Source organism: Sapajus apella, unplaced genomic scaffold (genome assembly GCF_009761245.1).
Source record: "Sapajus apella isolate SASKATOON/1434 unplaced genomic scaffold, GSC_monkey_1.0 scaffold46, whole genome shotgun sequence".
Taxonomy (NCBI): Eukaryota; Metazoa; Chordata; class Mammalia; order Primates; family Cebidae; genus Sapajus; species Sapajus apella.
Genome location: NW_022436986.1, coordinates 20,160,167 through 20,186,344, shown reverse-complemented (window position 1 = coordinate 20,186,344; position 26,178 = coordinate 20,160,167). Strand labels below are relative to the sequence as shown.

At 51.6% G+C, this 26,178-nt stretch overlaps 1 protein-coding gene across 1 annotated transcript in view; it reads right to left on the bottom strand.

Annotated features, from left to right (window-relative positions):
• COL27A1 (collagen type XXVII alpha 1 chain) overlaps positions 1–26,178 on the bottom strand; it is a gene marked incomplete at its 5' end in the record, with an annotated part of 150,356 nt that overhangs the window by 110,992 nt on the left and 13,186 nt on the right. Inside the window, 4 exons of the mRNA XM_032239900.1 lie at positions 5,961–6,014; positions 7,524–7,577; positions 19,829–19,882; positions 24,501–24,554. Of these exons, the coding sequence (XP_032095791.1) occupies positions 5,961–6,014; positions 7,524–7,577; positions 19,829–19,882; positions 24,501–24,554 (216 nt within the window). The remainder of the gene's footprint in view (positions 1–5,960; positions 6,015–7,523; positions 7,578–19,828; positions 19,883–24,500; positions 24,555–26,178) is intronic.

The following is a 26,178-nucleotide window of genomic DNA, read 5'->3' as shown; positions in this document are numbered from 1 at the left end:
ACCCTGGAGTATCTGCATTAAAAGGGACCTAAACCATTAGTTTGACAACCTCCTTTCTCATTGGATGGACTGAGAAACTAAAGCTCAGAGAGGGGAAGGGACTTGTCTAAAGTTACCCGGCAAGTTATGGCCAAGCCAGCACTTTTCCCTGGGACTCCAGACCCACTGGGGTATACAATTTCTAGGTCTCTCTTGATCAAGGGACCCTGAAGGGCCTTGAACATTGCCATGAACACCCCAGTTTCTCCTGGATGGCCAGGAACAGCAGAGAGCATAGCCCAGGTGGGGGGTAGGAGGCGGGAGGTGCTTACATTCCCTGGAAGCATCTTAACAATGTTTACCAAGCTGGGGCCAGCAAATAGCTCCAAATGACAGGGCCCCAGACCTGTAAGAATCTAAACCATTATCTTCTGCAGTGCCCCGGCAATTACGGGGCGGATGCCGACCGCAAGGTGGACCCATGGACAGTGATTTCCCAGTTTATGATGCCTGACTGGCACTAAGGGAGAGGGAATGTTTCGGGGAGCTCCAGGGACCGTGCTGTCTGCAAGGGGCCTCTGGCTGCCCAGCAGGCGGGTCTCCACAGGACCTATGTTTATAATAGAACTTGGTCTATATTTTGGTTTGGGAGCCAGATTAATCATTGCTTACAATGCGCAAGGAGAAACCAGACATCACCTCACTGTTGCTACAGACCGTCTCCCCGTCTGGCTGGGCTGCTTTTTGGGCTTTGGGCAGGGAGGGGAGGGGTCCTGTCCTTGCCCGGGGGTCCTAGGGACCACTATGTACTCAGACATCGGCTGTCCACCCAGGTTCTACCTCGGCCTGTGCGAGGCCTCAGCTTGCCTTACAGTTATTGAGATGAAACTCACCCACCTTGCTTAGCTCTCCACGAATCTCTCTGCTGGACTTCCCTACCACCTGGGCAGCCCACACTGCAGACTGAGCCATCAGCGGGACAGAAAGAATCAAAGAGTGAGAAACACACACCTGGAGTAGAGGGTCTTATTATGGGATGCTGGACAAGGCGCCTCTCTGGGCCTCAGTTTCCCCAGCTGGCCTCTCCAAGTGTCCTGTGGGCTCAGAAAAGGTAGGATTCTGAAATCTGTGGCTTGTCTAAAAGCACAGTCCATCATGGCACAGGCCAGGTGTCTGACACCAAACTCTGTTCTGTGGATACGTGAGATAGCTCTGGGCAGGAAGGTGTATTTTCTGTATGGATCATTCATTCGTCCAGTTATTCATTCATCCAGCAAATGTTTACTGAGACCCAGCAATTACCAAGACCCTGTGTTAGGCACTAGAGACACATTGATGAACAGAAAAATTCTCTACCTTCTAGAAGAGGGCATTAAATGCATAGAATGAAGGAGAGGCAGCAAGTGCTGGAAGAATGTAGATTAAGCCAGAGGAGACGGCATGGTAAACTGAGGCCTGGGGGAGGGGCGGGGCTTGGACAGGAGACATGGGATGGGGTAGTGGGAATGGGCTGCAGAAGCAGGGGGGCCTGGAGACGTTTCTCAGGAGGACCTCTACGGAATTAGGGGTGCCACACTCAGGCAGAACTGGGAGTTCTGCAGAAGGGCAGGGGATCGTCTGAGGCAACCTCAATCACATTTCCCCAGAAATGCTTCCAGATGACCCCTGTGCTCTCCCATTTTATGACAGCTTCCCACAGATAATGGCCAATGCGGGCAGCATTTCTGCTAGGGGGAAGGGTGGGGGCAACAGGAGGGAGCTGGGGGGAAGTCAGGCTGGAGAGAAGCAAGTCAGGTTTCAGCCTGAGTGCCAGTTTTGTCCCGTGTGTGAGGTCTATCTGGGGCAGTACGGTAAGAGAGATTCAGGGGCTGTGTCAGGGCATGGCCGGAAAGATCCATCTGTGACGCTTGCCAGAGGTGACGAGGGAGGGAGGGAGGGAGTTGAATGTGGCCAGCACTGTGTTAAGCCCCCATGGGGAAGGAAAGATGGGTTGGGTTCTGTCCTCTGTCCAATCTAAGCAATGTGTCGACACTAGTGGGTTGCCCACTAGCCCAAGGAGACTGAGAAGGGAGGCCAAATGGTCAGAGAAGGGAGGCGTGACCTCTGCCTGGAGGTGCTGGGGAGTACCCTTGGAGAAGATGCTATTCCTCTCTGAGAACAGAGCCAAGGGGCAGGCATATGAGGATGAGTGTGGAGGAGAGGCCTGGTGAGGCACAGCAGAGGCAAACACAGGAAAGCAGGAAGGCCCAGGTCACACGGGATTGGATGGGGCCAGGGTTTCTACACAGCAGGGGGCAGGGAGGCAGGAAGGCCCAGGGCACATGGGATTGGATGGGTCCAGGGTTTCTCAGCCTTGACACGCTGGGCTGGATACATCTCGTGTATGTGTATGGGAGGGAGGGGCGATCTCGTGCATTGCAGAAGCTTTAGCAGTATCTCTGGCTTCTACTCATTAGAAGTTAGTAGCACCTCCCTCCCAGTTGTAATGGCCAAAAATATCTCCAGACATTGCCAACTCCTCCCTGGGGGGCAAAGCCACCCCCGGTTGAGAACTACTGGTCTACAGGGAAGAAGGCAGGAGGGTTGGATGAGAGGGAGCATGGGAGGTGCAAATGGGGTTCTGGCAGCCTTCTTGGCTACCGGAGGGCGGTTAACTGGAAACTAGCAAAGTGACTGGTGCTAGCAGATGGAAGCACAAATCCTTCTTCAGATGCTTCTGTTCATGATCATTCATTCATTCATTCTACAAATACATGCAAAGTGCCTGCCATGCGCCAGCCCGACGCTGCGTGCTGGGGATATTACATCTCATTTAATCCTCCCAACCACCTCGTGACTCAGCTGAGGCCCAGCAAGGTGAGTTGACTTGCCCACACTCACACAGCAGGAGAGGGGCAGAGCACGGATTCCATCCAGGTCTATGTGACCTGGTTTGCGGGTCTTCCCCACCTTAGGAACTGGCCCAGCAAAGTCCTTCCACATGCATCTCAGGCAGTGGCAGAGAAACAAACCTTCTGAGGCACGCAGCCTCTTTTTTACTGGATGGAAACTCTCTTGTTTGAGAAACTGAATCAGCCCTGTGGTGACCCAGAAAGGGCCTGTGGGTCAGAAGATGTGGGTTCAAATCCCAGCCCTGCAGCTTAGAGACCCATGGAAGGTATTTCCAAAACGTTGGTGCCTCTCACTCTTGGCTGCACGTGGAATCACCTGGAGGCCTTTTAGAGCTACTGAGGCCTGAGTCCCACTCAGACCAACTGAGCCAGAATCACCGCGATGGAGCCCCAGATCCCCAGCTGGAAGCCACTGCCATAGACTGCACCCTCCAACCAAAACTCCCTTTCTCTTGCTGATCTTTCTCCACAGCCCGTTCTGTCTTACAGCATACCTTTTATTTTTACCGTTTTTGTTTTTGTCTCCTGTCTCCCCACCCCCACCCCCATAAGGATCCAGGGCAGGGATTTTTGTCCATTCAGCTCAGTGGCAGGCACATTCTAGGCATTCACTAATTCTTGTTAAACAAATGAATAAATAGGATTATCAGTGTTGCTTCAGAATGAGACAAAAATTCAATGTGCTGGTGAGCACGAAGAGGAAACTGACTTTATCTTTTTTTTTTTTTTTTTTTTTTTTTTTGGTGAGATGGAGTCTCACTCTGTTGTCCAGGCTACAGATCAGTGCCATGATCTCAGTTCACTATAACCTCTGCCTCTCAGGTTCAAGTGATTTTCCTGCCTCAGCCTCCCAAGTAGCTGGGACTACAGGCACGTGCCACCACGCCTGACTAATTTTTTGTATATTTAGTAGAGATGGGGTTTCACTGTGTTAGCCAGGATGGCCTCAACCTCCTGACCTCGTGATCCACCTACCTTGGCCTCCCAAAGTGCTGGGATTATAGGCGTGAGCCACCACACCCGGCCTGACTTTAAGTCTTATCCACTCACCTCCCTTCTCCCCACAAAAAATAATGCAGAAAAGCTATGCTACAGGATCAGAGCCAAGTGGCTGCTGTTGTCACCAAAGACTGTGTGTGACAGGAGAGACTGCCTACCATGGTGGCCTCAGGCACATTGCCCATGGCAGTGCAGTGGTTCTCTTCTCTGCTCCCCACCACTGGTCAGGGGTCTCTGCTTCGGGACCTGAGCTCCCCGACACTTCACCCAGCAACCTCTGTAATTGGGTGACGCCAGCCTGCTGCAGACCAAACTCTTCTGTGCATGTCTAGGCCAGGGCCAGAGGGGACTCAGAGCAAACGGCTTTGCCAAATAGTCATCCAGCTGCACAGAGCCTCTTGCTTAACTTAGAGAAGCTGCCTCTCCCTGCTCAGGTGAGCTGGCTCCTCTTGATTGGGGGTTCTTCTGGACATCTGCTCAATGCGAGGAGCCTTGGAACCCCAGGCAGGAGCTGGTTCCAGTCTGGCTTCCCCACCTCCTGCCACCTCTGCTGGGCCGCCACCCCCATGCAGGACAAGACCACCACAGGCCGCTTTATGAGCCGGGGCCGGACGGAGCCTTTTCCACTGGCACCTCATCCATCAGAAATCGCTAGAGCCCAGAGGGGAAGCAAGTGGGGAGAGCCAGTCCTTCTGTGTTCTTTGAGACGGAAAAGACCATGTCTCCTGGTTCACAGCCACTGCCTCCAGGGCGGGCCTCTCAGAGTGAAGGTGCGGGAGGGAATGGGGGAACAAGGCCCTTCCAGGCCTCCTGTGTCATGGGGCTCTCAAGGCAAGAACAGGATGGAGCTGAGAGATACCCCAGCTGTCCAGATGAGAGCCAGATGGCCTAGAGAGAGGACAGCTGTGGCCACAGCTGGGAGCCAAGGAAGAAACTTAAGACACAGTGGTAGGCTGATGGATCTACCAGACAACCCATCAGCAGCGGGGGATTTTCTTGGAAAAGGCAGTTGACCCTTAGCCTGCATTGCCTGCCCCCTATTTCCTGAATACCTGCAATGCAAGGGCTTCATGTGAGGCTCAGTAGGGAGAGCAGCAGACCAGATTTGCACACCCTGGGTGGTGAGGCATGACTGGTGGCTAGAATAACTAAGCCAGGACGGTTTAAGTGTCCTTGAGCAGGGAGGAGCCTCATGGCCCGAAGCTGGGTGCTCCCGGAGCACTCCTGGAGTAGGCACAACTAGAATAGAGTCTTGAAGGACGGGAGACACAGGCTGGAGGAGTCAGAGAAATCCAGGGGCACTGGAAGCCAGAGACCCCCTACTAGGAAATGGCAGCCTTTTCCCCGCATGGGTGCTCGGACAGGTAACTCCCAGAGCATGGCTGAAGCAAGGATGGGATGGGAGAGACGTAGCAACAGCCAGGAAGGCACAGAGAACCCAGGCCTCTCCAGAGCACTCCCCTTCCCCTGCAGGGCACTAACGAGAGCTGAATATTAAACCCAGCGCTCACTAATTTGCCCCAGGTCACCCAACCAGGAAATGGCAGAAGGGGGAGTAGGACCCAGGTCCAGCTGACTCCAGGGTCCACTCCCTCCATTTCTCTGCTCCAGGCCTTGCTCCTGGTCACACAGCCCCAGACTGTGCAGGGTCAGAGATGGGGATCACTGTTTCCATCTCATGTAGGAGGAGGCCAAGGGGCAGAGATGGGACTCACAGGCCCAAGGCCACTCAGCCAGGGGGCGGCGGAGCAGGGGCTGGCACAGGGTACACCACCACCACAAGTTTTCTTGAAGGTGGCCTCCCTGGGAGCAGCTGGGTCCCCAAAAGGAAGCACAGCATAACCAATGACACTTCTTAACAAGCTACCTCATTAACCGTGCCAAGAGGCACCCACTGCAAGCCGGGGTAGTCCCCATCCCCAACAGGCACAGCCCTTGGAAAGCTCTCTCACCTCCCACCCATGCGCCCTGTCCCCGGGGGAGCTGGGCTGGGGCTGGGGAGAGGCAGGTGGGCCCACCGCTCTCCTGCCTGAAGACCTGGCTTGCTAGGAGGCCCACAGCGCAAGGCATAGCATCCAAACCAAACAGTACCTTTCGTCCCGGAGGTCCTGGATTCCCAGAGAGCCCGGGCAAGCCCATGTCGCCCTGTAAGACATGGACAGGGGAGGTGAGGCAGGAAAAAGGGGCAGAGACACTCTGCTACAGTCTACAAACTGGAATTGTAACTGCCAATGGCTGCTTGTTTCCAAATGAGATTCACGGAGAACTAGAGGCTCAGAGGAGACTCGGGGGCTTCTCAGCAAAGTGAGAGCAGAAGAGCGGGTGCTGTACCCGGAACCCCTCCCCACTCAACTCAGCAGCTCCATCTGATCTATTTTATATATTGGCCTTCAGCAGCAGACACCACTTGAAGAATGGGTTCTGATACTAAAACCGGGTTTAAAAACTGTGCTCCAAAAGACATGTGGCTTACCAGTCCCATACCAATCAGCCGGCTCTCCCCGCAGTCCTGGGACACCTTCCCATTGCTGGGCCTGCCACTGGCCAAGCAGGGGGCATTTCTGCCACCACCCCAAGACCTGATAGCAGGCCACACCGCAGCAGGAGAAAAGCCTGGGCTCCTGGGTGCCAATCCCATTTTGCCACTTACCAGCTGCCTGACCGCCAGCAAGCCACCCCTGCCTGGAGCCTCCATTTTCCCATCTACAAGCTGGGCCCATCTGTCCTGGCTCATGAGGTTATGATGAGGATCAAACAGTAGTGTATGGGAACACTCTCCTGGGACCCGGAGTCACCCAGTAAATATGGGCTAAGTGAAAACACCTAGCAGTGAGGATGTGAAGCAATAAGCCACCCATGTCTTGGGGAAATCAAAGAAAGCAGCCAGTTCTTGGCGCCTAAGCACAGGAGGTTGGCTGAGAAGCAGTGTTCAGTCCATCAGGATGGCTCTGGGGCGGTGTCCAGAAGGAAGCCAGGCAGACCTGGGCTTTGCTTCCAGGGTGTGTATGGCTGGAAGATTGACACACTGGACAATCTCACTTGGAGTTCTGGGCTCCCCTCTTCCCATCTGTCCAGAACTCTCTCCAAGCCCCTTGCTCAGTTTACGGGGTAGATCCTTCAGAGACGGATGAAGGCCTTTGGCCAAAGTGTTTTCCCTACTGCAGGCAAACCTGGTTTGACAGCCTTTCAGAGTTAGGAGCCCTGAATCTCTAGCCTCCTAGAAATCCACAGACCTGTCTGCTGCAGTTAACCTCAGGGGAGGCTTTGAGTGTCTGCTGGAAGCTTCCTGGCCATGTGCTACCAAGAAACTTCTGGATGCCCAGGGTCACCTAGCAGGCCTTGCAGAAAGCCATGCAGGACATTAGGCAAAAGAACATTCACCAAGGGTGTGTCCATAGGCAAAATCTTTTGTCAGTTTTGTTGGCTGTACCCTGGAAAGGAGGTGCTGGAAATAACCTTGGGTGGCTTTGCTGCTGGGAGAGGCTGAAGGACTTCAAGGAACAAAACCAAACCACACCCTGACCCTTCCAGATGTTCCCACCCCCCTGCCTTTGCCATGCTTGGCCTCAGCCAGGACAGCTCGCTGCAGAGTGTGGCGATTTCACTATTGCCCACTCCCCTCTTCCCTGGGGACTGGGGTCCCTGGAAACCTACCTTTGCCCCATCGTGGGCCTTTCCTGGTGAGAGCCCTGGGTCCCCTTTCTGTCCCTGAAAGAAAAACAATTCCTCTTGGCCACCAAGTCATCTAGAGAGGACGCCTGTCTCCCCACAAACTCTGCTCAAAGCCTTGCTCCCTCGCTTAAATGCCTTCCCATCCATCCTCCCACTCACACCCCTCCAGAGGGTCTTCTCCAATTTCACCACTCCCCTCCTCTAAAACCTTCCACAGCTCCCCGCTGACTGCATGGTGACAAAGTCCAAATTCCTCCTTCTGCTATCCCAAGTCTTCTGTAATCCAACACGTCCAGGCACCCTGTCTACACTATGCTTTCTTTACAACAGGCAAACCCACAGGCAGGGTCCCTCTGCTCTACCCTCAAACCACAGCCCACTCCCCAGCCACGTCCCGCACTGTCCTGCCACCAGGCTCCTGCTCAGGCAGTCACCCTCACCTAGAAACCCATGCTCCAAACATCATTAGCCACACCACAAACATGCTTCGGTTCACAGCTGGAAAGCATCCTCCACATCCTACTTTTAGAGCTCTGGGCCCATCCTCCAGGGGAGCCGTCTCTGCTGGTGCACGTGGCCAGGACCATCTCCTGGCTTGTTCCCCTGGGCTCTCAGGAGTTTCTGAGAGGTATGTCCAAGAGGCATGCCAATGCTTTTTGATTTTCCAGAACGTCGATCTCCATCTCATTGGTCTCTAACTACCTGAGGTTCAGTGCACGAACAGCCACTTCATAGCTGGTACCAACCCTTACCTCACTAGATTCCCACAATCTAGTGGGGCAAGGGAAGCATTATTATTCCCATAATATATTTGGGGAAACTGAGGCCAGGAGAAGGAAAGGGACTGTCTAAGGCCTCAAGATGAAGCATTGGCAGAGCTGAGATTAGAACCCTGACTGGTGACCCCTAGATCTGTGTTCTGGGGTGCCCTGGCTCCTGCTGAGTTAGAATAGGCAGTAACTTGAGGAGAAACTGACAAGCAATGAGTCCCTAGTCAGAGGCAAGCACTCTTTGTGCCTAGCATAGGGGACAGTCCCTGTCGCCCTGATCCTGGCTGCTAAGAGTACGGGGCTCAGGAAAAGGGCTCACGGGTTCACCAGCCGCGTCTCTCACGGGGTGCTCCTGGTTATGCTCCTCTCCTTTGTCCAAACAAGATCATATGACTCAGGAAACAGAAAGTTGGTCTACCCTGTGTCACCTTCTAAGAGCTTCAAATTCTTGTCCCCATCCCTATCCCATCTTGGGCCCTCTCCCCTCCCTGCCTCAGCTGGACCCAGAGTCCGAAGTTCTGGAGTAAAGTCCTGGACCTGCCAGACTCACAGCAGGACCTCAGGCAAGTCACAGCACCTTCCCAAGTCCCAGCTTCCTCACCTTTAAACTGGGGACCACACACGTGCTCAACACACACCTGCCCACACACACGCCCATACACATGCTCGTACACACACAAACACACGCCAGCTTTCCAGGTCTCCAGGCGAGGAGCCAGGGGGATAATAGCCATGACACATGTGAAAGGTAGTTTGGGCAGCTTTAAGTAACTCCCGCTCGGTTCTTTTCTTCATCAGAGCTCAGATGTTCCAAATCCTGACTTGGTCACCCTCCACCAGAAATCACTGCATTCTGAACTAAAAAGTGCCTCCAAGAGGGAAAGGAATGGGCTTTTGCTGCTCACCTACTATGTGCAGACACTGAGCTAGGCCCACTGTGTGCACCAACTCCTTTAGTCCTCATAGCACCCATTTGTTCCAGGGAAGAACGAAGTTTCAGAGAAGCCAAGTCTCACTCTAGGCTGGCCTTCCCTGGCAGGGAAGAGACAAAGGCTGAGTCCGTCCCCAGGCTAGGTCTGACTTCAAAGCCCCACTTGCGAATGGGAGGCCTGGGCGCTTCTCCCACACTCCCCCTTCCCCAGCTACCCCAGGCTCAAGGTCCCCAGAACTCTAACTCTGTCCACCTGGGCCCCCCCAGGTCATATCTTCTGCAGAACCTCACCTCTGGGATTCACCTTGCACTGCAGTTGCTCTTCCCGGACACCCTCCCACCCTGGGCTGTTCAGAAGCCCAGCTCAATGCCTTTTATGTCCATGGTACAAGGCCAGGCCCAGGGCTACCGAGGATTCCAATGGCCAAAAAAGGACAGCAGCTCCTCCTCAGCCACCCTGTGCCCACCACGATCTGCAGCTGATAGAGAAGCTGGGCGTAAACAGCTTTCAGGGGTGGGTCTTCATGTATCCTATTCTGTCATCTTACAAAAAAAGGAAACGGAGACCCAAAATGATGACATGGGACAGACCTGTTCTCTTGCCCAAGGTCTTTACCCAGGACATTTTAGTTAATTTTATTTCTGGATTTCTCTCTGCATTCTCAGCAGCCAGCACAGTGCTTGGAATGCAATCCCTGCCACATGTGACACGCACGATTACAGATACTATAAGCCAAGTGTCAAGATGAACAGAAGACAGGGAATGTTGGGCCAGACATGGTGGCTCACGCCTGTAATCCCAGCACTTTGGGAGGCCAAGGCAGGCAGATCACAAGGTCAGGAGATCGAGACCATCCTGGCTAACACAGTGAAACCCTGTCTCTACTAAAAATACAAAAAATTAGTCGGGTGTAATGGTGGGTGCCTGTAGTCCCAGCTACTCAGGAGGCTGAGACAGGAGAATTGCCTGAACCCAGGAGGTGGAGGTTACAGTGAGCCGAGATCACATCACTGTACTCCATCCAGCCTGGGCGACAGAGCAAGACTCTGTCTCAAAAGAAAAAAAAAAGAAGTAGTCAGGGAATGCCATGGTGGGGAACAGACACACTCATGTCCATGAGGGACAAACCAGAGAGACTGGTGATGATAATGAGCGTTAATATTTACTGAGGGCTCTTCTAAGCCCTGGATACATATTCACTCATTTAATCCTTCAGATTCATAAGGTGGCAACGATCACTATCCCCCTTTTACAGAAGAGGAAGCTAAGGCACAGCAGGAATAACTCACTCGTCCAAGGTCATACAATTAGAAAGTGGGATTTAGTCATTCTATGACAAAGATACATGCACGTGCATATTCATTGCAGCACTATTAACAATAGCAAAGGCACGGAATCAACCTAAATGCCAATCAATGATAAGCCAGATAAAGAAAATGTGGTAATATACACTGTGGAATACTATGCAGCCATAGAAAAGAATGAGATCATGTCTTTTGCAGGGACATGGATGCAGCTAGAAGCCATCATCCTTGTCAAACTAACACAAGAAGAGATAACCAAACACGGCATGTTCCCACTCATACGTGGGAGCTGACCAATGAGAACACATGGATGCATTCAGAGGGAACAACACACACTGGGGCCTGTCAGCAATGGGGAAGTCAAGGGAGGGAGGGCATCAGGAAAAACAGCTAATGCATGCCATGCTTAATAACTAGGTGACGGGTTGATGGGTGCAGCAAACCACCGTGGCACACATATACCTATGTAATAAACCGGCACCTCCTGCACATGTACCCCAGAACTTAAAATTTAAAAAAAAAGAAAGTGAGATTTAGATTTTTGCAGTCTGGTTCCAGGGCGTGAACTCTTTACATTTTGATATACTACAGATGAAAAATTACAATCCAGTGGTAAGTGGAGGACAGGAAGAAGTTGGGAAGAGGTTGGAGAGACTGAGGGTAAATCCCTGAAGGGAGTTACAGCTAAGTTGAGGCTGGAGAAGGACAAGGAGGAGCCAGATGAAGTTGAAGCTCAAGGGATGCTCGAGGTACCCCCAGGCAGGTGAAGGTATGACTTCTGGGATGGAGCACACGGAACCACTAGTCTTTGAGGAAAATGAGACAATAGTATGTCTTCCCAGCCAGACTCCTGCCAATCTTCCAATAAGAAATATAAGTAATATACAAAGTGTAACTAACCATTTACACCTTCACAGAAACAAGAGTCTCCCAGACCAGCTCTCCAGCCAATGAGCCTGTGTGACCTTGACAGAGCCTGTGTGGCCGTGAGCAAGCCACTTTCCCTCTCTGTATGCGAAATGGCAGACTCTGCCTGGATTAGTTAACAGAGCCAGGTGGTACTAGAAGACAGGTGGGAGCCTTAAAGTGCCAAGAACACAGCAGGAATGGGAACTATGGTGAACTCCTTTCCTGTATGTAGGGTTGGGAAATAGATCAGAAGGCTCAGGTGGCTGAGGCCCAGAGAGGGGCCAAAAAAAGGAGGAATAAATCACAAAAGATTTGGAAATTCTGGCCAGGAATGGTGGCTCATGCCTGTAATCCCAACACTTTAAGAAGCCAAGGCAGGAGGACCACTTGAGCCCTGGAGTTCTAGACCAGCCTGGGCAACAAAGTGAGACCCTGTCTCTACGAAAGCAAAAAAATTTAGCTGGGTGTGGTGGTGCACACCTGTAGTTCCAGCTACTTGGGAGGCTGGGTGGGAGGATTGCTGGAGTCCAAGAGGTTGGGGCTGCAGTGAGCTATGACAGTGCCACTGCACTCCAGCCTGGATGGCAGAGAAAGACCCTGTATCAAACAAACAAATAAATAAATAAATATTGAGAAATTCTGGACTGGAAGCCCCCTGTATAAATCATCCTTGGTCTCAGTATCCAGCCCAGAGCCTGGCCCAGAGAAGTCATCATAAAATATTTCACATATGAGTAAATGAGTGAACAGAGTCTCAAGAGACAATGGGAGGGCTAGGAATGGGTCAAATCTGGCTCCAGCCCCAGAACTTTCTCTGAATTTTCACGGGCCTCCCACTATTACTATTACTGTTTTCATGGGTCTAGAAGTTCTGGCCAATGCAATAAAGCAAGACAAATAAATAAGAATGACTAACCTTTGGGGAAAATGAGACAACAGCATGTTCTTCTCTGCAAACAATATGAATGCCTATCTATAAAATCCAGGAGAACCAACTGAAATACTAATAGAATTAATAAGATGATTCAGAATGGGATGATTATAAATTAAATACAAAAAGTTAAAAAATATACAAAAATCAGTAGTTATTTTCAACAGATGAGGGCTATCTAGAAAATGTGATGGGGAGAATATTCCATTCATGACAGCAACAAAAATATAAAATTTCTAAGTATAAACCTAACAAGAAATGTTCAGGGCTTATGTAATAAAAACCATTAAAGTTTACTAGAATTCAACCAAATGGGAAGACATGCCATGTTTTTAGATAGAAAAATGTAATATTTTAAAGATGTTAATTCTTCACAAATTAATATATGTATTTAATTGCAATTCCAGTAAAAATCCCAAGCATTTTTTAAGGAAATTATTAAGATAGGCATAGGTTCATCTGACAGAATAAATGGCCAGAAATATTTCAAATGAAGAGAAGGAGAATACATAGTATAAAGATAGTAAATGTCATATAATTGGTATTTTACTAGCATAAAAATACATAAACAAGGAAACATAATACAATGGCTTGTATTAGACTCTTGTCTGTCAAGAGCAGCCAGTGGAGGAAAGATTGTTCAACAAATGGCTATTAGAGGAAAAATAATGTTGGAGCCCAACTTCATTTCCACCACCCACTTTTAGACAAATTCCAGAAGGTTTAAATTTTTAAGAGTACAAATGATATTAAGAAATGACAAGGAATATAATTGAATACCTATCTGATCTTAAAATGCGGGGAAAAATTCTATATATTGAAGCAAAATAAAGAACCACAGATTTTACAGATCAGTAGAGCCCTCCCAAGATTATCTGACATATTATTTTTTTAAAAAGATAACATTTCCATTTGTGAAAATCATGAATACTCTTAAGATGCAAACAATAAGCTAGAAAATATTTGTAAGGTGGACAAAGCCTTAATAACCTCAAAATAATGTTTACAAGCCAATAACAAATGGTAACATGCCAACCTCCCAAAATAAACCAATTCATAAGTGGTGAAGTACAAATGGAAAAGAGATTTAAGAAAAACATTCATCTCGTAGATGATCAATGAAGTGCAAATGATAAGAAGTTATCTTCTTTTTAAAATATCTTCCTTTAATGCTAGCAGCAGCATACATCAGTTTAACCTTTCTAGAAGGCAACTGCTAATTAAATAACAGCTATGCACTTATATGTCTCTTATGTGTAAGACATACTATAAATCATTTGTATATATGTGTATATATGCATGTATATGTATATACAAATATATCTTGGTCTATAACTTGATACCTATCCACATATACATATATAAATACACACACATGTGCACGCAGATACACACACATGTAGTTTAATCCTCAGAACAATCTTACGAGGTATGAACTACGATCATCCCCATTTTACAGAAGTGGAACCTGAGGCCCTCCAAATTTTAAGTAACTTGCCCCAAGTCATACGACCAGCAAATGGTAGTGAGGCAGAAGATAGGACTTGACTCTGGAGACAGGGTTTGGACATTGGACCAAATTGAGGACTAGCTAAAACGGGCATGAGGCAGAATCACCTTTCCATAAGACATGCCCACTAGTATGCCATGTTAGTTTACCATTGTAATAACCTGAAAGTTACTGCCCCTTTCCATGGCAATGGCCTGATGACCTGGAAGTTACCATCCCTTTTCTAAAACTTTCTGCATACTCCACCTCTTAATCTGCATATAATTAAAGGTGGGCATAAGTATGACACAGGATTCCCTCTGAACTGTTACTGTCAGCACACTGCCTAGGGTGTAGCCCTGCTCTGCCTGAGCAGTCACAGAGCTCTCCTGCCACATTAATAAAGCTGTTTTCTTCTACCACCAGCTCACTCTTGAATTCTTTCCTGAGTGAAGCCAAGAACCCTCCCAGGCTAATCCCCAATTTGGGGCTTGTCTGCCCTGCAGAGCCAGGATTCAAACTCAGCCACACTGATTCCTAAGTCCACATTAACAATTCTATTTTTGATGAACGTATCCTAATGACATAATTGGAGATATTCTAAGATTTATATATAGTAATGTTAATCAAAATAATAACTTGCATATTAATTTAAAATAGAACTTTTTTCTTTTTACAAAATGGAATCAGTTATATAAAGCATTAGATATTAGTGTTGATAGAATGCCCTGAAACCATTAAATCATAGGTGATAGATGCCAAGTTGCTAACGCAGGAGAATGTTCACAATGGTTGTTAAGTGAGGAAGGCCAGACACCCAGCCACTGCAAAGTGGATCCACACTGACATATGTGACACACACAGGGAAGATCAGAGAGCCACGGAGCTCAGGGCTAGATTGCTGCCTTGAGGTCAGAGAGTTGAGGGTTTGAATGCTTGCTCTGCCTCTTACTAGAAATGTGACCCTGGGCAAGTTACTCAGCCACCTTGGACCTGTTTCCTCATCTATAAAATGGGGGTAATAATATCTGCCCTGAAAGTACATAAAGCTCTTGGCAGGGGCCTGGCCCACGGGTTGCTCAAAATGCTCTCAGGTTATTACTGGGCAGGACCGCTACAGGTAGCTCACTTTCTTCTTGACATCTTCTGGACTTCTGCACATTTTCCTTGGGTGGCTCAGGCCCAGAGAGGGGCTGAGACAAATGAGGACTAAATCACAAAAGATTAGGATATTCTGGGCTGGAAGCCCCCTGTACACTCCATCTCTGATCTCAAGTACGCTGCACAGGGCCTGGCCCAAAGGAAGCATCATTAGAAGAAGAGGAAAGGAAAAGCTCACAGCAGCTCTGCCAGCAGCCACCTGCGCCATGGAGCCTGCCCTCTCCTGACCCCCTCTCCTTTCCTGGTGTCCAAGGGCCATAGTCATTCTGGCTAGTTCACTGCAGACCAAGGGGACTAGACCAGAGACAAGGTGGCTGGCTGTCCGTGAGTGGGATTAAGAGTCTCATGGACCAGTGCAGGGAGCACTGACAGGGAGCACTAGCTTCCGTATCCAGAAGGAGTCCCCCACCTCTGCCTCAGAGCTCCTCATTTGCAACAAGGACCTGCATCCCACCCGACTCCACCATGGCCCAGCATCAACACCCTGCCCCAGGGCAGCTCCAGCCCTCCAGCTGGCCACCAGCCAAGCTCTGCATCTCAAGTGGCCTAAATGATGTTTGCAAACCTCACCTGGTCATGTCACTTCTGCTGAAATCCTTTTCAGGTCTGCCAGCTGCTCGTTGGACAAGGTCCAAAAATCATACCACCAATCGCCAGGCCTATTGCCCTCGCCAGCCTCCTCCAGCCCCTTTGCCTAGTTGTCCACTATACTTCAGACCTTGGTTCAACCTTGCTGTCCTCTGAGAAGGTGTCCCTCACGTCCCGGACCAGATCAATCCTCTTATCGTGGGGTCTCTGAGCACCCCGGGCCTCTCACATGGAACGCTAGAGACCTAATCATGGTGTAAGTCTGCATTTGCCAGTATGGGTGATTTGTTTCTCTTTATTGCTCACCTCTACAGTCCCCAAGGGCAGGGCTCATGCCTGTCTGTGTCCCTGGTAGCCCCAGTGCCTCACACACGCTGACAGCTGCCCCTTCTGCAGCACCTGCCACAGGTCAGCACCGCTATAAGCGGAAACAGTGAACAGTTACTCCTCATCACCACCCAAGGAGGCAGCTGCTCTCATTACCCCATCGATATGGTGTGGCTCTGTGTCCCCACCCAAATCTCATCTTGAATTGTAGTCCCCATGTGTTGAGGGGAGGACCTGGTGGGAGGCGATTGGCTTAGGGGGCAGTTTTCCCCATGCTCTCCCCATGTTCTCATGATAGTGAGGGAGTTTTGTGATCTAATGGTTTCAAAGTGGCAGTTCCCCTGCACTCGTGCTCTGTCTCCTGCCGCCATGTAAGACATGCCTTGCTTCCCCTTCTGCCAGGATTGTAAGTTTCTTGAGGCCTCCTCAGCCACGCAGAACCGTGAGTCAATTAAATCTCTTTTGTTTATAAATTGCCCAGTCTCCGGTCATACCTTTATAGCAGTGTGAGAATGGACTAGTACGCCCGTTTTCCAGATAAGGAAACTCATGAGACATGGGAAATTAAAATAATCTGCTCATAGTCCCAGAGCTGGGAGGTGACAGAGCCACTGTCAGGCTCCCGTGTCTGTATGCTGCACCACTGTGCTTTCCTGAAGCAACAACTAAGTGTCGATTGGATAAACGACTAACCCTGGGCTCCAAGGTCGGCCAATACCATCCTCTCAGGGTCCTAGTTTCTCTGCCTCATTCTCAAAGTCCTGGGTCCAACTCTGCGCTGGGGCTGATGAGCCCCTCCCCTGCTGGACTGGAACATGGCATCTGTGGGTAGGTGATAGATGGACAGAGCCTTGGGCTCTGGAGGAGGAAGATGAGGTGTAGCCCGGCTCTGGCCTGTGCCAGCTGTGGTGCCCTGGCAAAGCTCCCTCTGGCAAGCAAACCCAAGGATCTGAAATACAGTCCACTGCCCAGCCGTGATCCAGGCAAGGCCCCTTGGCCCTTTGAACGTTCACTCTTCTGCATGCTCAGGAAGGATGAGGGCCCTCACCTTTGCTTTCTCTCTGTCTTGGTCTTCCTCGAACCACCCATCTCTCCCACCCTTGAGCCTAGCAGAGGGATCGTCTTCCCACAAGACCATAAGCACCTGAAGGTGGAGATGAGCTGAGGGGATGACTGCATGGGGCTGATTCGGTTCGGTGCCCCCAGGGCAGGCCCTGCCAGTGTGGCTGATTTATCTGTCAACAGCCCAGAGTGGATACTCAATGCACGTTTGTTGACCGAAGGAGGATGAATGGATGGGAGGCCCCAGACACCCTGCTGGAAGAGAAGGGGCCAGCACAGGGCCTGGGGGAGGCCAGCCCTACAGTCCCGTGAGGTCGCCTCCCAGCCCAAAGGGGATCTGATGAACAGTGAGGACCCTCTTCCCAGGGTCCCACCCATTCAGACAGACACACAGCTTTCTCATCCAATCTCAGCCAAGCCAAAGCCTCTGCTTTTACCCTGTTCTTCCCATTGCACAGATGAGCCTAGGACCCTGGCCCAGCTACCTGGGCCTCCCACCTAACCAGCCTGCCCTGGAGCTACCTCTGTTCACCCTTGGGCTCAGGGCCAAGTGTCCAGGCAAAAGGCATGACACTTCCCCTTGGCATTTTATGCAAGTCCCAATGAGAGCAGCAGACTCCGACTCCAGTGCATTTTATAGACCCCACACTCTTATCTGTTTTACACAGATGCAAATTGGAGTCCTGTCCGTGAGACCCTGAGTCCATGGTTCCCAGCCCCCTGTGGCGGCAGGAGGACTCACTTGCTAGGGAGGAGCCTCAGTGGCCACACTCAGCGCTGTTCCTCAAAATGCGAGGAGAAGCAGCTGGCAGGCCCTTCTCCTACCATAGCACATCTGTCAGCAAGATTGGGGTGCGCTACCATGGGCCTGGCACTGAGGTTGCACAGTGCTCTGAGCAGGGCCAGCAGGAGGAGTTGAGGGAGCATCTGCTGCCACCAGAGCAGGGAGTGAGTCTGGGGTGGGAAGAGACAGGCTCCACTGGTCCCAGAGCAGCCCAGGAAGGGGCAAGCGTGGCAATTCAAAACAGCTGCGGACGCTCAGCATCTTCATGCACCCACAGCCTCTGCAAAGCAGGAGTCTCCAAAGGAGTTCCTGCCTCTCTGCCTGTCCTGTGCCTCAGTTTCCCCATCTGTAAATAGGTACAGTATCCTCCCACCCATCTCTTTAGGTCTTTGTGGGGAATCCAATGAGACAAGCCACATCAAATGCATGCAAGCACCTGGCACACAGAAAGGGTTCCGTATATGGCGGTGATTATCATTAGCATACACCTTGTTAAAGCCCAGGGCACCTCCAGGCAGCTGCTAAGCACTGGACACCTGAGGCCTCCACTGCCTGCCTTCCAAAAAGGCAAGCCCAGCCCTGGGCATAGAGTCACAGATCTAGAGGGGCTGAGGCCAGTGCTCCTGCACTCTGCTCTGTCCCAAGACTCTGGCACCACAGATCCATGTACTCATGGCTGCCATGTGAGACCTCTATCCAAAGCTCCCAGACAAGCTGATGGAACAGAAGGAGGTCTACTCCATGACTCAGAAGAGTTGGGCTTCAGAGGCTGCTCAGCAGCTCACTGTGCATGGCCTGGAGCCAATCAGTTAAGGGCTTTCCTTAAGCCTTTCACCCTTTGCAGCTGGGTTATCAAAGAATGACCCAGGACCTGGGCCAACCAAAGCCCAGGGGTGCTCTTCACCTGGTTGCCCCATAGATGACACAGGCTGGGCTGGGAGGGCCCAGAGCCAGGAGCCCGTCTGCCCTCCACGGCTCCTTCAGCACAGGCGCTGTTCACTTAGCTTCAGGCCTTTAGCATCTCCCTCCTCCTCCGAACTCTCCAGCCATTCCGCAAGCTTTCTTTCCCCAGGACCTAAATGTTGCTGGCTCCGGCACTCCTCCTGGTGCTCTGAGTTTCTCACTTCCAATGCAATGTCCCGACAACCCTACCCTCTGCAAGAGATCCGGGAACAGTCCAAAGAGCTCAGCAAGCCCCACATCATCAAAGACTCAGCCACTAAAGTCTCATTAAAAGTGAACTCAAGTGTTCCAAGAAGGCTCCCTGGGGGAGGTGGCATTTCTGTGCCAGCCTTCCCCTGGCTCTAACTCGAGCTCAGAGCACTCCTGAGTTCAAGAATATCTGTCCATGAATGATCTCCACTCAGCTAGGCTACATGTTCCTAAATGCAACATCATCTCTCCTCCTCCCGGGACCCAGCTCAGTCCCCAAGGCTAACGCCAGGGAGGTAAAAACTGTCTGATGTTTGCAGTCATCTCTCACCTTGCACCCACCACCATCCTCTCCGCCCCACCTCCTCCCACACCCCTAAGCTGGCCTGGACTAGCCTCCTCTCCCGCCTGTATCGCCCCTGGTCTCCCAGTCTTGGCTCTGGTCCCCAACCCCCATTCATCCTCCTGGTGGCATCCAGTGATCTTTCTACAACGCGATCTTTCCACATCCCTCCCCAGGATGCATCTCACAGCCCGGTAGGCCTTATGTCCTTAGTCTGACATTCAAGGTCAACCTTCCCTATTTAGCAAGAAATCATCCCTCTGCCCAATCCCCCAAAGGCTGTAGGTTCCAACTCCCACCCCCGCTCCCCCCTCACCCTGTCTCTCCCAGCCGGAAACTAAACTCAGGACCCCACACGGTGTCTCCAGATCAGGGACGCCCAGCCCTGGAAAGGAGCCCAGAGGGTGCCCCTGGCTTGGGTGGATATCCCGCTCAGTGCCCCTGAAGCCCCCCGACGAGGACCCCTGGGAAGCACTGCAAACACGGCTCCGACCCCAGTACCCGCTCCACGGCCCCATCTCCAGTAAATACTCACTTTGGCTCCAGGAGGGCCAGGGAGACCTGGATTTCCATAAGGCCCAGGAGGACCCTGAAAGGGAAGAGGAACAAAAAAAACAGAAGCCAGCTCGCCTCTGACTGCAGTGCCTGGCGCCTTCCCGCCGCCCGCTGGTCTGTTATCTTCCCCCCAGGCCAAGTCCCAGCAGCACGGTTGTAGCCACTCAGCCTACTTTGGGGAGCATCCCCTCCATGCCTGGCCTTGTGGGAAGCACTTTCCATGGGCCACCTCCTTTGGCCCTATTAACCTGGGAGGTAGGTGGTGTTATTACTATTCTGAAGATAAGGAGGCTGATGTTCACAGAGGTTTGTAACTGCCTCAGATCACCCAACCGCTAAGAGGCAGAGCTGGACTTTGATGTCGGAGCACAAGTCCTTCACCCCTAAATTTTACCGCCTCTCCACCCTCTCAGCCTGGCCCCATCAGTCCTTCCCAGCTTCTTCAGGCTCAAACCGCACTTAGCTACCCTCTTCCCTCCCACGTATCTGGTACTTTCTCTCCTCATTGCCTTTGCCCATGCTGTTCCCTCATCTGGCATCATCTTTTCTCATCCATCTCCTCTGCTGAAAACCTGATCCATCCTTCAAGCCTGGCTCAAAGTGCCATCTCCTCCAAGAAAACTTCTAGAGCTCTTCCAGCCTCAAGTGGACTTTTTTTTAGAGACAGCGTCTTGCTCTGTCGTCCAGGCTAGAGTGTAGTGGTATGATCATAGCTCACTGCAGCCTCAAACTCCTGGGCTCAAGCCATCCTCCCACCTTAGCCTCCTGAGTAGTTGGGACTCCAGGCGAGGACTAATACTTGGCTAATTTTTATTATTTTTTTTTTTTGGAGAGATGAAGTCTCGCTATGTTACCCAGGCTGGTCTCAGACTCCTGGCCTGAAGCAATCCTCCTGCCTTGGCCTCTCAAAGTGCTGGGATTACAGGCATGAGCCATGGCAGCTGGCCCCATATGGACTTTTGTATGAGCCTTTGGAGTGGAGAGCTCAAGAAGGATGCATTTGACTTCTTTTGAACAAAGGCACACCTCTCCTGTGGCTACAACACATGATCAGAGTCCTCCCTTAGACACCTGCGAGCTCCAAGCTTTCAAGATCTTCCAGAGACCACAGAGCATCTGGGAACACTGGACCCAGAGAGTCCAAGAGGCTTGGTCAAGGTCATACAGCAGAGCTGTGGCCAAGTGAGATCAGGGTCCAGGGCCTGGTGGCTTCAAGTCCAGAGTTTATTCATAGTTCTGGATTTTCCCAGGCTATATCCAAGTTCCTCTATAACAGCTGAGACCTGTTATGTCCACTTTCTCCAGCAAGGGCCCTGGCCTAGAGTCTTCCAGCCCAGTAATATAAATAGAGCCCTAAGAGTCGGGTAATACTGGAGGGGTTTTGTCTAGCAGGAATAATCTGGGGCATAGGAGGTAAGGAGAGGTGCCCCAAGGGGTCCAGTGGTTCTCCCCACCCTACCGGCCTCTAGGCAAGCTGCCCTCATCCCTGTCCCTCTTGATTCATCGGGCTGACTGTGTATGAACTGCTTTCTGCTTCTCTCTCTGAGGCCAGCTTCCCAGCTGCAGCCTGTCACATTCCAACCAAGGCACCTCCCTCTTCCTCTCTTCCTCGATGCCTGAATTGGGACCCTCCCCTTCCCCGAATGCACTGGGAAGGAACAGTGTCCAGGGCACACTGAACCTGGGAGTTTCTCAGAGCCATGTGTGACCCTCCTTCCTAAATAATCAGCCCTCCTGCCCTCCCCCAAAGTCGACCAAAGACTGTCTCCCAACACGTGACAGAGCCTAGAAACATCGAGACGGGGTCCCAGTTCTGAGCCCCACCTGGCAATCCCCAGTCTCGGTATCTCCCTCTGTTCTGTAAATGACTGGGACCCAGCAGTGTCTAAGGATCTGGAACATCCCCCGATGTTCACTCCAACCCAGGCTCGTGGGGTCTAATCACAAGCTCAGTGGGAACTGGACAGAGGTTGGCAGCGGGTGTTCAAGGAGGGATTCCTGACAACCAGTTCCACCAGAGCCAGGCGTGGGCTGTACAAGGTCAAGGGTGGCTGCCTCTCCCCAGTTGTGCCCCCAGCTGCCCCACAGATGGTAGGCCAGAGTACTCAGCACCCCCATCTGCAGCTCGTGAAGGTGGGGGCTTCCTGTTTCCCTGCCCCCCCATCCCCACCCCTTTCCAGCCACTGCCTTGCAGAGAAACAAGGCACATAGTTGACTCAAAGCCAAGCAGACCGATTTTATAAATGTGGCAGCCCAGAAAACCAGGTGGGGGAGGCTCTGGGATTCCCTGACATCCCTCCGTGGGCCAGGGGAATATGTGAAGGTAGGAAAGGGCAAGACACAGAGCTTTGGGTGACCTCAGATAAGAATGCCCCTCCCTAAGCCCCAGAGCCACCATCTGTGCAGAGAGGAGCTGGGATTGTTTAATCCAGCATTCTATTATCTTTGGAATTTTATAATCTATGGAATTTCCAGTCTAGAAACAGGATGATGATGGGGTGGGGGAGCAGTGGTGAGCAGGCAAAGAGCCTAGAACCACGTCAGGACAGTCATTCCCCCAGAGCTAGGTGGAAACTTAGAAACACCTTACCATGACCTCAGGTTTTATAAATGGGGAAACTGACGCTAGAATGAATTTGCCTAAGATTCCACAACTTCTTGGTGGAAATATTCTTGACTCCTAAATTAGAACTCTTCACCAATCATTTACCCAGCACCTCCTGCATGCAGGGCACTCTGCTAGGCATCGTGTAGGAGGGTGGTAATCAAGGCCCATCTCTGGAGGGACTCAGGTGAGTACCCAGAAAAATAGCCACAATAGATGCTTTAGATGGTAGGCTGTGCACCGGGGGTGGTGGCTAACACTTGTAATCCCAGCACTTTGGGAGGCTGAGGCGGGTGGATCACTTGAGGTCAGGAGTTGGAGACTAGCCTGGCCAATGTGGTGAAACCCCATCTCTACTAAAAAGATAAAAAATTAGCCGAGTGTGGTGGCGCATGCCTGTAATCCCAGCTACTTGGGAGGCTGAGGCAGCAGAATTGCTTGAGCCTGGGAGGTGGAGGTTGCAGTGAGTCCAGATTGCTCCTCCAGCCTGGGAGACAGTGAAACTCTGGCTCAAAAAAAAAAAAAAGATGGTAGGCTTGGACGTAGACTGCCTGGGTTCAATCCTGGCTCTGGCATTTACAGTCTTTGACTTTATCTGAAGTAACTGAACCTTTCTGAGCCTCAGTTTCCTCATCTGTAAAATGGGATTCGGCTGAAACCTGTTTCTCAGGATGGCTGGGAAGGTGGAATGAGACCCTGCAAATGTGGCTCAGCAACCAGAGTTCAGCGGTCAATGAGAGCTTTCAGAAGGTGGCCCATGCCATCCAGAGGGAACAGAGGAACCACTGAGGGAGTTCCAAGAAGGGAGTGGTCATCAGAAAGAAAGGTGACATTTGCTCTTAGATCTGAATGAAGGAAGAGTTTACAAAGAAGGACATGCCAGGTAAAGAGGACAGCCAGGGCAAAACCGCAGAGGCTGGGGGCTTAGGAGGCTGGGGAGAGGGTGGACTGCCCGGGCCTCAAATGTGAGGTCAACTGCCTCATCCTGGCCCCAGGCTGCAAGGTCCCATCGCCAGCAGCATCAGCAATATCTACGTGGTCCCCAGGGCTTGCGCTTCACGAAGGCTCTGAAGCCAGGAGGAAATGCCGCTTTAGATAGCAGATTCCAGAGCCCAGGGCCCAGAGAGCACAGGGCCAGGTCTGGAGGGAACTAGGGCTTGGGTAATTGCATAACCAGAACCATTCACTGGGCTCAGAGCTAAAAATATGCCCCAGGCAGCTGTCTCTGCCAGGGCCTCACCAGGCACCCAGCGTGGGAAAGGCTGATTCAGCCCGGGCACAGACGCCAGGTGCTGTTGGTCTCGGCCCTCTAGGGAAGGAGATAGGTTTCCCTCTCAGGGGATCTCCAAGGGTTCCAGCATACGGGTAAGAGCCCGGGTTCCAGTCCTGGTTTTGCTGTTTCCTAGTCGGTTTCCTCATCTCTAAAACGAGAATGATCACACTGCCCCATGGGGGCTTGGGGTGGGCATGAGAGATCAAACAAGGCGGCATAAAAGAAGGGGCCAAGCATAACACAGAGGAGCAACTTTCCCCCTGGGGCTTGGGCTAGCTCAGCCAGACCTCCGCAGCCTGCCAAGCTGTGCCCCGGCCTCCCTCCAGCATGAGGAACTCAACTCCTCGCTGGCACGGCCCTTCCCAGTCCCTATGTCCCCATCCCTACCCCAGGACGGCCCTGCAAAAACAGGAAGAGGGATGGATGCGAGGACCATATGTTCCCCAAGTCAGAGTTTTTCCCGGACAAACACTGATGCCCATCAGCTGAGGGGATGTGGTCTTCAGGAGCCCCTTACCCCATCCCAGGCTGGAAAGGGTGACACCCTCAATGGACAACTGACACCTACAAGAGGTCATTGCTGTCCCAGTGCCGTATCTGTCCGTATAGTACCCCTAGAGCCTAAGTCCACTCCCAATGGACAAAGCAGAATGTGGATGCCGGAGAGGGGCAGGGAAGAATCTGAGGACACACGGCAAACCTGAGGCCTCGGGGCAGTGAAACGCAGGCCGGAGAGCCAACAAGAGTTCCAAAGGACAGCGTGGGATAACTCACCCGAGGCCCACGTGCACCAGGGATTCCAGGTAGCCCAGGCAGCCCAGGGGGACCCTGAGGAGAAAGCAAGAAGACAGCATTAGACAATGCCCACTGGCAGCAGAGAAGGGGCTCAAGCAGTCGGCCAACAATCCCACCTGCAGCTGTGGGCATGGATAGTCCGCAGCTCAGAGGAAGACTCAGATTCCTGAGGTCCCTGCCCTGAGAAACTCATGGTCTTTGGGGCTTTCAGGCTTTTGTAGCTGCTGTTAGTCACTAACACCTCATCATTTATCGCCCAGCTAACTTAGGGTGTCACCTCCTCCAGGAAGCCTTCCCCAAGTTGGACAAAGTCCCTTCTTTTCCTCTATATTAAAGAGCACTATCTTCCTTGGGGAATTATCTGCTTAGAAGCCTGCCTCTCCCACCAGACGATGGTCTCCTCAAAGGAATTAAGGGGATATGAGTCATCTCTCCAGCCCCAGGGCTCAGCCCAACGTTTGATAAAATAAAACAGCAAGAAGCCTCAGAGCTCAGCCAAATTCTCTGCAGAATCACAACAAAGAAAGGACTTGGCCAAGGTCACACGAAGTATCTCTGCCCCACAAAGAGGCAGCACAACACACACACCACAGCGCTCTGTGTTTTTGAATCAGACGCGCCTGGGTTCGAATCCCTGCCTGCCACTGATAAAATGTGCAAGTCTTCAGCTAGCCTACGCCCATACACATGGGGGCAATAATACACTGCCCATGGGATTCCAAGGATGACATCAGAGATGATACGTTTAACATGGTGCCTGGTACATAACTGGCACTCAAACGTTCTATCTGTTCCCGTGGCCCCACGTGGTCCAGCCAACAGCCCCTCAGTGGTCTCCCTGCCTCTACTCTCTCCTCCACCCCCTTCCCACGGCCATCCTCCCCCACACAGCCTCATTCACCTTCCAAAAGCCCTCCCCTGCTCAACAACATTTAAGAGCTCCTCATTCCCGTAAGTGAAAGACCCAACCCTGAAACTTAGCATTTAAGGAGCATCTGTGTATCCTCATCTCTCTTCTCTTTAAGCAGGAAGAGAGGCAGCCCAGTAGACTTACTAACCCATGAGCTGACCTTTGTTCAAATCCTGGTTTTACCACTTATTAGCTGCAGGCTTCCTGCAGTTCCTCCCACTTATCTGAGTCTCAGCTGCTCCCCATCAAGATGGGTCCAATAGCTACCGTTGCGTCTACCTCGAAGGAGTAAATGAGGATTAACTGGGCGCCTGATGTGAAGAACTGTGCCTGAAGCCTTCGAAGGAAGCCAGGCTTTCGAGGATGTGTGAGGCCTGGGGAATTCATTTGTTTCAAATAACCATCAATGAGATTCCAGGTTTCCTGCCCAGAGTTAAAATCGGTGTTGAAAACCCAGTCCGGTTTGGCTGGTAATTAATCCAGATCTCACGCTGGGCAGCCTCGGCTCACAGTTCTGGCCTGTGAACACCACGTGCTTGCTCGTCCACGAATAAAAATCAGAGGAGAGATTCAGACAGGCAGATATGGGTACCAAGGTCACTGGGCAAGAGCTCTCAGGGGAAGGAGGAGGGGCTGTTTTGTGACTTCCGGCAAGTCCCAACCACCTCTGAGCATCTGGGGACCTCGGGCCAAACTGGCGGCAGAGCTCGGGGGCTGGGTAGAGGGGTCATCCAGTTTTGCAGGTTC